At 38.8% G+C, this 12,065-nt stretch overlaps 1 protein-coding gene across 1 annotated transcript; it reads right to left on the reverse strand.

Moving 5' to 3' along the window:
• Positions 1-9,913: 9,913 nt before the first annotated feature.
• Positions 9,914-11,724, reverse strand: LOC149225437 (cytochrome P450 77A1-like). Its single transcript, XM_089375087.1, has one exon. It carries the CDS (start codon positions 11,573-11,575, stop codon positions 10,064-10,066), a length of 1,512 nt encoding a protein of 503 aa, XP_089231213.1. The 5' UTR covers positions 11,576-11,724; the 3' UTR covers positions 9,914-10,063.
• Positions 11,725-12,065: the final 341 nt, after the last annotated feature.

Here is a 12,065-nt window from a genome sequence, read left to right on the forward strand (position 1 = left end):
AATACCCCATAATTTTATGGATGATGGAGAGAGTATATATATTGTATGTACACTTCACATTCCTTCCACATTAAAATATGAAAAACTAACGTTGAGAAAGTTTTTAAGCATATCCCGATAAAAACAATATGTATATGATGACCAAAAATGGATTCTAAAATTCAGATTTGTAGACATCTAGTTTTCATGTGACCTAAGGTTTCTCTGATTGCAAACCAAAAAGCAAATTCATTACACTAAGATTAACAAACAAATCTTAATGCACAATTGCCTAACTTTGTTTTTCTCCTTGTTATCAGCCTAGGTTTCCTCGGCGTTGGTGGGCATGTTAAAATATTTGGTATTCTATGCTCGTCAAACTTGGGCGTCTCCCATCCTTCTTCATGGTCCATTAAACTATTTGCATCAACACCAACATCAACGTTATTGGTTGATAAAATCAATCTAATTACCACAACATTGAATTGCTCAACCGACAAAACAAATTAAAATTAAAATAACAAAGCCATAGTGACTGCGTAGAATGTGGAGGTGAAGAAGAAGCTTTCATTGTGCTTCCTTCACACTCCCACATGAATTCATTAAAAATTATGTATGTAGAAAAAACTAATTATATTGCAGTTTTTTTGATAAAAAATTATTGTTTCGTACAATGGGCTATGTATAATCTTTAAGAATCACAATACAAATATATATTTTTGCTTGAATTAAAAATAAATATCTATTTGATTAGCGTTTATTCTTTGGTGTAATGGATGAGACCGAATTCAAGGAGTAGAGACTAACTTCTATTCACAATTGTGGCATGACAAGATGGACTCCTCGTTACATAATTCGCTGGTAGAAAAATAAAAACCCTTTTGTAAATAAACTAAATCATATGCAAAATTAAAGTGTAGTTTCAAACACTCATTTCTTCAAATATGATGTTGATGAACATAACGCTAACATTAGCCAGAGACATGTCCTCCTTAGCTCTTGCGATATCTAACTTCTATCATAAAACCTTGGGTGAAGAAGGTTTAGTGAAGAACGTGTTGGCTCATTTATATTGAAAGAGAAAATTATATAATAATCATATTCAAATACCCTCTCATTCTTTATGCCTATTGGTACTCCAACTTTCTCCTACACCTACCTAGTCAATTTGGCTTTCACAAATGGGGGTGAATTTTACGTGTAAATCCACTTTTTTGAAGCATGGCACGCAACCATAGTTGAGGGTAGATTTCCATGGTCTATCTTGTCAAGGTTATGTATTGATTATCAATGGTTGAATGCATATTTTCAAGGCATTCATATTATCCAGAACATGGTATATATTATCACATTTAGCTAGTTTAGTAATTATCGTTATGCTCAGTTACAAATTCTAGTAGGAATCAAACGTTTTGCGTTAGACAATGGAGATACTAGATCCATCATTTATCGCTAGGGTGGAAAGATATTCTTGCATTGTGTCATAATGGAATTTGAATAGTTTTCTTCTCTTTGAATTTACATATGTTGGCACTATACAAATGGATAAGTAATGCAATTAGAATTGGAAAATCACAGTTGAGAAGAAAATTATGTTTGGAGGTGTGGAAGGTGCTTGTTCCCCCCACACATACTTCCTCTTTCACACTCCTGTATGTCCACTGTGTGCACAAAATTTAGAAAAATAGATTATTTGTGGGTCATTTATCTTCTCATTTCAATCCACTCACCTAATCCAATAAGTGTAGAGATTTTCATTGAAATACTTGAACTGTGCGACTGACTATCAATATCCCCTTCATCTTATTAACCATTGTCACTTGGTACAATTACATATGTGCGGGAGAATTGGCACCATCAGCACCTCCACATTCATATACCTTCGTTGTGTGCACAAAAGTTATCTAACTCCGCACTTAGAAATAATTTTCACCTCCACACCAAAGGGACGTCCTAATCATATGAATGTTAACTAATCTATTACACTAATATATTGATGTAGACACAAATCATATTATCGGGGTAAATAAGCTGACAACAAACATACCCAAGAGCAAAGAGTATGATTAGAGATACAATACACAATGATACCCTCTTCGACCCTAAAATCCTTGCCCACATTCTATGCAAGCATTTGCATGACTGCTTCATTTGGGTAATGTTGTTATAGCATCATTCATGGTCCTGGGCAGTCCCTTTTCCCATGCAGACTTGGCCTTATATTAAAAAATAGTATTTTAAAATCCATACGCAACTCTTCCCATACACATATGTGGGTCCCATAATACTATACCCGCGTGTAGAAGAGCTCATGGATAGGAGCCCATGAAGAATTTTTTCCTCAAGAGTCTGATGCAAGAGCATAAGGCTTGAAGAAAAATTTGAAGAATTATTCCAAAAATACAAAAAAAATTTACAAGCAAAGGAGTGGGATCCTTTAGCCATCAATTTCCATGTTTTTCTAGTTGAGCATAGAGCTAGAATATATGATTTGATCATGATGTAATAAGTTTTAGTTAGTTATCTATAGTGGAGATTCTTGAGGAGAATGCCTTACAGGATAGATAGGGTTAATAAATTTTAGCCTTTGAATTAGGATCTGGTTGTTAGGATGAACCAATACTTATGTAATTTTCACACTATTGTAAAGGGATTTTGACTGTTGAAGAAATTTGGCTTTCCTGGAGCGAATTCAGTAAATTGGGAAAATTTAGTTTCTATGTATGTGAATGAGAAATTCCCTGTCAAATCCCGAAGGATAATCTCCTTTGAAATCTATGTGTTATTGTGAAATTTGAAGTTTAATTGGTGTTCTATGAGATTGAATGAAATTGTGTTGACTGTGTTAAATTCTGTGTTTTCTTTTTAACTGAGTTTCTCGTGAATTTTGAGTATGTGGAGCGAACGATCAAGATCAGCGGAGGAAGACCAAAGACGCGGTGGCGTGAAGATTTAATTTGCATTGTTAGACCTCGGTTGAGACAGATCAATGGTGTTCGAGCAAGGAAGTTACCCGACAGTTAACAAGTAAGAGCGGTTGGAGAAAACCACAAGTGGATTTCAGGTAGAGGAAACGCTGTAAGTGGTAATCCCCCCATTGGCTCCGATTCCATACACACAACGACATGTAGCAGCGAGGAGAGAGAGGGAAACCGCTTATCGGGCGGATTTGGAGTGCGCAAGTTAATGGGTGATATGTGTGTGAGCTGTTAGATCTTGTGGAGCGAGATCGACGATTGACAGACATGGAGCAAGTTCGAGGTCAGGGAGTTTTGTGACCGTTGGATCTTGAATAGATCAACGGTGAAGAAGTGCCAATGAGCTTTTAGAAGGTGGATTTCAAATTGTATTAAACTATGGCTTATATTACCATCGGGTCCGGTCTAGTGGAAGTTTAGCAGAACTCTGCGACTTTTGGAGAGGTATGCTAACTTAGTGGAAGCTCTAAAGTTGTCAGTGGATGACAGAGAGCCCATTGAACCAAAAATTACACTTGCAAATGGAAGTAGAAGATATAATTTCACAATTTGGGAGATTAACACTCCTGCCTGTACCCAGACCATCGTCACACCACCTCAACCCAAATGACCATAAGAGGAAATAATCGTCGTCCCCATGCTTTCATGCATTCACTTCCTTGAGGCTTGCTCTCACAAGTCGCTCTCATACCCAGGTAACCTACAGCAAAGAAGACACCATCGTTTTTCTGCACAGGAATTCCTACAAGATTGCACACAGGATTCCTACAAGATACATAGAGACAGTCTACAGGATAGGTCGAGAGGAGTTTCAGAGGGGAAAAATCGGGGGTTGACCACAACAAACATTATGAAGAGGTAGGCTCTGTAATTACATTCCTCTTTCCAAGTAAATTGAACAAAAAATCCTCTAGTTTGAGTGAATTTGGCAACTGTGCAAGAGAATTGTCCACACAGTCATCTCAGTTTTTTACTTCTGCATTTGAAAATTGTATCAACCATCTCATCTCCTCAAAACCTCACCAACCAAGATGACAGGAGGGTTTAATAAGAGGGAGCCCATTAACACTGTGAGAATCTAACAACACCCTCAGGTACTAGAAATATTCACAAGGAATAACTGGATGGGATTTTTCAAAAAATTAAGGGGGTATGATGATGAGGTGGCACGAGATTTTTCTCTCTCCCTCATTCCACTCACCAGAGTCCATGCCTCTGTTGTGGTAAGAGGCATCTCCATAGAACTCACCCCTAAACTCATCAGCAGAGTTACCACACTTCCCCTAGGAGTACCATGGAGGAAGGAAGACAAAGGAGATAGCCAAGTTGCCAAAAGGAAATTCTTTTTAGAAGGTGAGGAACCCACTGAGGACAAAAATGGAGTAAGGAGAGCAAGTCTGCCATATCCCTGGAACGAGGTAAGCTACCAACTTATCAAATAAATTTCATGTGAGGGTAGGTATAGTGTGGTCTATGGCTATCATTTTAGGCTTCTTGAAGAATTGAGATTTGGAGCAGAAACACCCCCTCACCACAGGCTCAACATACCATACTTCCTGCTGCAATCACTAATAGACTCAAGCATCAAAGTGCAAGAGGGAAATTCCCAACAGTTAGCTCACCATGGGTTAATTAGAATCCTTATAGAAGATGCCCTCCAAAACCTCAGAATTCCTATACAATGGTCAGTTTTCAGAGACATGCAGGCAGAGGAAGACATCAAGGCTCTCACATATGGTGTTAGTACTACTACCAGTGAAGAGGAAGAGGAAGATACTGAATTAGAGGAAGAAGAAGTAGAGCAGGAAGAAGAAGAAACATAAGGAGATGAAGATAAGATGGAGGAAGAGAAGATGAAACAAAAGAAAATGAGGAAGATGAAGAAGAGGAGGAGAAAGAGAAGGAGGATAATGAAGAAACAGAGGAGGATGTTAAGGAGGGAATTGATAAAGACGATGAGGATCTACAAGAGGAAGAAGAAAGGAAAGACATAGGTGAAAAAAGCAAGCATACCCATGTATACCTTGTGCAGTCATCAATAAATAACAAGAAATAGTAAGCTCTGCCTAAGGACTTTGTCTACATAGGTCCACAAATATCAGTATGCACAAGTTCAATTATATCTTTCTTTCTCCAATTTAAGCTAGATGAAAATTCATCCCTGTGCATTTTTCCAAGTGCACAACCTCCACAATAAATATGTTCATTTCTTAAAATAGGAAGTCCATCAACAATACCTTGTTTCTACATCAATAATAAGTCATGAAGCTTGATGTGACCAAACCTTTGATGCCAAAAGATTCTCTGCTATCATAGTCGTTGAATTTAAAGCTTGATGTGGCATGCTTGTAAAATTCAGCTTATATATGCCTCCAACTCTTACTCCTAATGCAACTGACTTCTTATGATCCAGCAAATCTTTTACAACACAGTAAGTTTTGAAAAAATTCGACCTTTAAATTTTGATCTGTAATCATGGAGACAAAGATAAAATTCTTTTTAATACTAGACACATACATGACATTCTAGATGTGCCTGATATTACCACTAGGAAATATCATAGGAATATCACCATATCCTTTAATATGATATGCTCTGTCATCTCCCAAGTAGATGTTAGAACCGTTGCTAGTCTCCTTTAAATTTTCATACTAGTGTTTATTACATGTCATATGAGTGGATGCTCTAGAATCCACAAACCAAGTTCCATCCTCATTGGTCTTAGCAGAAAGAGCAACATCAGACACAAATAATTTAAGATCATGATTCAGATTTTCGCCAGCAAAATGTTGTGTATGCCTCATGTCTATGTTTGTTTTCATCATTCTTCTTTTTATAACAATCTCTAGCAATATGACCAGTTCTGCCACAGTAAAAACACTTAATTCCTGAATCATTTTTAGCGGATGACATACCTTGAAATGGCTTTGTCTAAGATGGATCATTGCTTTTATGTCCTCCTCCTGGTTTCCCTTTGAGGAACTTTTTCTTTGCCATCAATGCATGATCTACATTCTAAGGCTTCATATTCTTATGTCTCTCTTCTTCTTGCATCAAAATCCTTGTCAAGTCTTCAAAGGTGGGAGTTTTCTCCGTTGTTGCAAGCCCTGTAATGAACATTTGATAATCCTTTGTCATGTCATTTAAGGTAATCGTGACGAGATCAATGTTGGACACTTTCTCCCCTATGTCGCACAAGTTGTCTCTCAATTCTTTAATCCATGAGATGAATGTAGCAACAGATTCATTCTCTTCCATTCTAATGGAGAGAATCTTACTCTTTAGAAACAACACGTGATCTGTATTTTTTGTTTCATACAAATTCTTTAGTGTCACCCAAATCTCATTGACGATTTTGCATTCTAGGATATGAGGGATTATGTTGTCTTTTACTGACATCTTCAACAACACATTTGCTTTATTTTCCCTCTTCTCCCAATATTGAACTGATGCGTTATGGCACCTCCGACTGCAATCGGCTTTTCTTCGTCTCTATTTGCAATTGTCCACGCACTAGAACCCTCGAGCAATGTCTGCAACTTGAACTTCCAATTCGCGTAATTTGACCCATCGAACTTATTGCTCTCATTAAGTTATGTCTATGCAATGTGATTATTCATTGTGACAGAACAATTTCAACAGTGCCCTGCTTTTAATTCACAAGCACCACTAGTAGCTTTCCTAATCAATAGATCCACGACTCCAATCACAGATCCACGACTCCAATCTACAGATCTAGTAATCCATCAACTGATCTATGGATCCAACACCAGATCCTCCAACAATCGATCTACGGATCTAACTCTAGATCCTCCAACAATTGATCTATGAATCTACCACCAAATCCTCCAACATCTAATCTCTGGTTCCACCTCCAGATCCCCCAACAGCTCCAGATCCGGGTGCTACGGATCCAACACCAGACAGATGACCTTCAATATACAAAAAAATGTTGGACAAGACCACTAACACAAGTAGATATGGTCTCGGGCCGCCTCTAACATGCAAAAAACACTACCACTAGTTCACCTAGCTACAAGTTGCGCTGCCAAAAATTTCTATAAGTTTTCGGCATCAGCACGGGAGTAGCACTGACCATCAGCGCTAATCATCACACTTTCCTCATGTATTGCCAGTTGATCAACACACCTTCCTTGTGTACTGCCAGCGCTGATCAGCATGACCTCTCTTTGATGGGGGCATGCTGATTAGGGTTATTCAGAAAAATTAGGACTCTATCACACACACAAAGAAACAAATTGTACCAGTGTACCTCTCCCTAAGCAATTCCTCTTGCGATCCTCTTTCGCCTCCAACTTCACCTGCACTCACTAGCAAAGGAGGCTTACTCGCTCTCCAATCTCAGCCACAAAGACTCCACTCACCACAGAGCTCCTTCTCTGCACTTTGATACCATGAAAAAAATGGAAAGACAAACTAGAATGAAACTTGCAAACTAAAACTAACAGTTCACAGGTGAGCCAAGCTACACTTGGATACTGTCCAAGTAGTACCACTCTATTCCATTGATCATAAAATCAGAAATAAATAATTTCACATTCAATTTAGGGAGATCAAAACTATCTCCTAGAAAATAGGAACTAAGTCTAAACTAAGACACACACACAACCGTGAAACAAACTTTCTCCATTAATTTCAACTCATATATAAAAAATTTGCCTTCATGGCTCTTTCGAGGTATTTTGAAACCAATAAAACACATTTTCCCCTTCCGTGATACCATGATAACAAATGAAAAGACAAATTAAAATGAAACTTACAAACTGAAACTAATAGCTCACAAGTGAGCCAAGCTACACTTGAAGGCTATCCAAACAATACTACTCTATTCCATTGATCATAAAATCAGAAATAAATAAATTTACATTCAATTTAGAGAAATCAAAACTATCTCCTAAAAAATAAGAACTAAATCTGAACTAAGACACACAAACCTTCTTCATTAACTTTAACTCATATATAAATATTTTACCTTCATAACTCTTGGAAGTATTTTAAAGGCAATAAAACACATTTTTCCCTTACATTTTTCCATACTGTTATTGTGTTAGATTAGAGCCACAGTAATCCTTTCTATTTCTTTCACTTTGGGTGTACGAATATTGTTTTTGTAGATATGCTCTAGTATTTAACTCTGCTTAACGATTGGCTTTTATCATGTAATGATAACCTCCCCACGTGGGTTCAATCCCCATGACACAAATATGGTGACAAACCTGAAAAATAGATTCTATAGTACTATCCTATGCTTCTTCTGTACTTAAAAAAGGGGCAAAAAAAAGCTAATAAATCTATTAAATGCTCAGAACTTGCACATAGATTTATGAGTTATTAACATTATAAAAGATTTTATAAAATTTCAAATCTAAATTCCTACGTGTTCGAAATATACAATTAACAAAGATCTTTTATAAAAAAATCCAAATCTAAATTCCTAGGTGTTCGAAATATACAATTAACAAAGATCTTTTATAAAGAAATCCATATCTAAATTCCTAGGTGTTCGAAATATACCATAAACAGAGGTCAGCGCCGATTTATTAGCTGACACAAATCGGGGAACTGTGGCACTGTAAGCACCCCTTTTCCATTGATGCCTTTAAAAAGGATGACACACATATCATGTATATGGGGCACTGTTACAGCTCGTTCTTGGATGTGCACAATATAAAATTCATATGTTACATGAATATTATATTAACTTTATAATTTATAATATTGTTATTGATGTTAAATATTAATTTTAAGATTTATAATAGTAAAGTTTATAATATTAATATTAAGCTTATTATTAAGTTTTTATTATAAATTTTGTATATCAACTATATTTATTTTTGTGATTGTATATAAAATATATTATAAATAAGTCATTAATCTCATTCTAAAAAATCAATAGTATTTTTTTATTTTAACTAGTTTAAAGAAGAAAATTAATATAGCCAAGAATAAAATGAACTGTCATGAGCTCCATAGTGAAACAGGTAGTTGGGCAGTTCTTAAAACACCATGGATGGAAAGGTTCTGCAATCTCTGTGAGAATACCAACATCCAGGATGAAAATCACTCCTTCTTAGAGTCCCCCGAGTACAACCGCATTAGATCTCAATGTCAAAATCTTTGTTGCAACACTGACCTTCCTAGCCTTTTAGGTTGTCAAAATTACAATGAACTCGTGAAGCTTCTCTCCAAGCTTTTTGAGAATAGGAATAAAATCTTAAATCAAACTAAATAATTTGTTTCTTTAAATGCAATAGAAAAAGATAAATATAAATTTTGCAGTTTTATTTGAATTTCTATTTTATTTTGTAAACTACAATTTGTTTTATTTTAAAATTTTTATAAAATTATGTAGATTGTGTAAATATATTTGTCCAAATAATTTGGATTTTGCCTTTTTGGTTTAAACTTTTATCTTATTTTAAAATTTGTTTTCATTATAAAAATTATAAAATTATTTGGATGCTGTAAATGAATTTATTTTATTTTATTTATAAAATATTTAAGTTGTGTAAAAAGAATTAGTAAATGAGCTTATTATTAAAATCATTACACATACTGCAATTTATTAAAAAACTATTGATTTATACCTATTGAGCATTATCATGGCTATATGCGGATAATTCAAGCAAGAGCTAACTAGTCTACCATAGAGCATTAAATGTCCAGTTATATGGAGGCTGGAGAACCTGATAACGCACTCGCCCGGAGACTAAATAAATAAGAAATAGGTGACTAAATAAATAAGAAATGGATGACTAAATAAATAAGAAATGGGTGTGCCCGTATTATCCGGTTATCCAGCCTACATATAACTAGGTATTTAATGCCCTATGACAGACCAGCTAATAATTCATGTTATACCCACTAAAATGGGCCCGGGAGTAAGACAATAATTCGTGTCAGAGAGAAAAAAGAAAATTCTTTATAAAACGGATACTTTAACTCGATTTATTATTATTAATGATCTATTTACACAGTAACTGCCACTACTTTTGCTTTTGCCAACCAACAGCTCCCAAAGTTAAATTTACGGTACAGACTGCGCTAAGAATCGACCCCGTTACCTCTTGTAAGCTTCCACCACTTTAATTATGGCCGCCTTTCTCCCTCTCCTTTATGACGGCTTCCAGAGGGTATTTCATAACCGTTGTGAAGTCCAGCGTCTCAGACAGATCGACCGTCTCCCCCGGCTTGCATTCCCACGTGAATTCCTGAACAAGTCGGGCGACGATGAGATTTAAATGGAACATAGCCATCCCTACGCCAGGACACACCCTCCGTCCTGCACCGAACGGCATCATCTTTATGTCCTTCGTTCCCGTCAAATCCACTTCCATACCCTCATCAAGAAACCGCTCGGGGTTGAATTCCGACGGGTTCTGCCACACTCGGGGATCCATTCCTATGCCCGCAACGTAGAAATTGACGGACGCGTCGGCGGGGACCTCGTAGCCGGCAAGTTCGCAGGACCGGCTGACGGCGTGGCTAAGGACAAAGTGCCCAGGAGGGTGACGTCTCAGGGTTTCCTTGACCACGGCCTCGAGATAAGGCATCTGCCGCAGGTCGTCTTTCTCCACTGGTTTCTCCCTACCAGTGACGCTAACTATCTCGTCGTATAATCTCGCCTGTATATCTTGATGAATAACTAGATTTGCCATCAGCCACTGCAGAGATGTCGTGGTCGCGTCGGTGCCCCCGTTGATGAATTCTGAACAGAGGCTCACCAACTCGTCGTCATGGAGGCTTCGGCCACCGTCCACAATCAGATTGAACAGCGTGTCCACATACCCGCCGCTTACCGGAGGTGGGGTATCGCGGCGCTGGTTTATGAGGGTGAGCAGGGCTCCCCGCTGCCTCTGAATGATCTCCGCCACCCGCGCCCGGCGCCGCCGGTGGAAGAACACCGCAATCGCTAAGGCGTTGTCCAGACCTCCACCTGTCCGGAGGAACTCCCGCATGACGCTCTGCACGGATATGACCGTCTCGTCGTCCGGTTTGCTGCCGAAGCACATCCACAGGAGGATGCCGAAGACCGCGGTTCGCAGCTCCTCCACGACGCTCACTGCTCCCCCGTTCCGAGCCGCTTCATTCCTCAGGTTTTCCACCAGGCGGCCGATGCCCCATTCCCTCGCCTCCCCGAAGGCCTTCATCGCCGAAGGGCTCAGGGCTTCGCTAACCAGATTCCTGCGAAGGCTCCGCCACAGCTGCCCGTATGCGGCCGAACTGATGTTGTGCTGGTTGGCACTGCTGATTTTGTGTGTCCCGCGGGCGGCTGGCCGGTCAGCGAAGACGGAGCCCTTCTGTATGAGCGCCTCGTGGGCAAGCTCGCGGTCGGTGATCATCACGACAGGGCGGGAACCGATCCACAGGATGAATATTGGACCGTATCTCTCATGGAATTTCTTCACTGACCTCTCGAACCCACCGAGGGAAAATCCAATCTGGAGGAGGTTCCCTACAATCGGCAATGCTAGCGGGCCTGGCGGCATCTTCCTATAGCGCCAGACCCTCCAGGAAACCAGTCGGAGGAAGATTAAGGAAATTACGAGAAGCAGAAGAGCCTGGAGAAACAAATTGAATCCAAACGGAATCGCCATGGAAATTCGTATGCAAGGGTGTCTTCCAATAACCGATCTGCGCAAAGTTTTATAACCTTTAAGATGACGGGAATCCTCATCTCGATTACATTGCAGATTCCGGGATCCCAAAGGGCATGGTTGACTTTGATGCTCGCCCGTGGGATGCATCATGCGGTATCTGCAATCTGAAGAACGGAACTCCAAAATGTCGGTCGTGCCGTCATTGACAGCAACTTATTGTCGTCATTACCACGCGTTTAACGGGTTGCCATGATTACAATACGTTCAATGAGACGTCATTGCAACATGTTTGACCAGATGAAATTGCCTGGGGTGCGGAGCTATTATTTCCAAGCCGAAGCCCGTTCTCTGAGGGAAAGAGTCTATGAGATTACTTAGGGTTAAAAGTATATTATTTTTTCAGCCAAAGGCGTTGTTTTAAAGGAAGGCCTCTTTCAAATTTTCGTCGTTTGTGTGTAGTAATCAATTGGTATGCTTTGCAACAGGA

The sequence above is a fragment of the Pinus tabuliformis genome, chromosome J (genome assembly GCF_031772625.1).
Source record: "Pinus tabuliformis cultivar Carrire ecotype Pingquan chromosome J, CPIR1, whole genome shotgun sequence".
NCBI classification, from domain to species: domain Eukaryota; kingdom Viridiplantae; phylum Streptophyta; class Pinopsida; order Pinales; family Pinaceae; genus Pinus; species Pinus tabuliformis.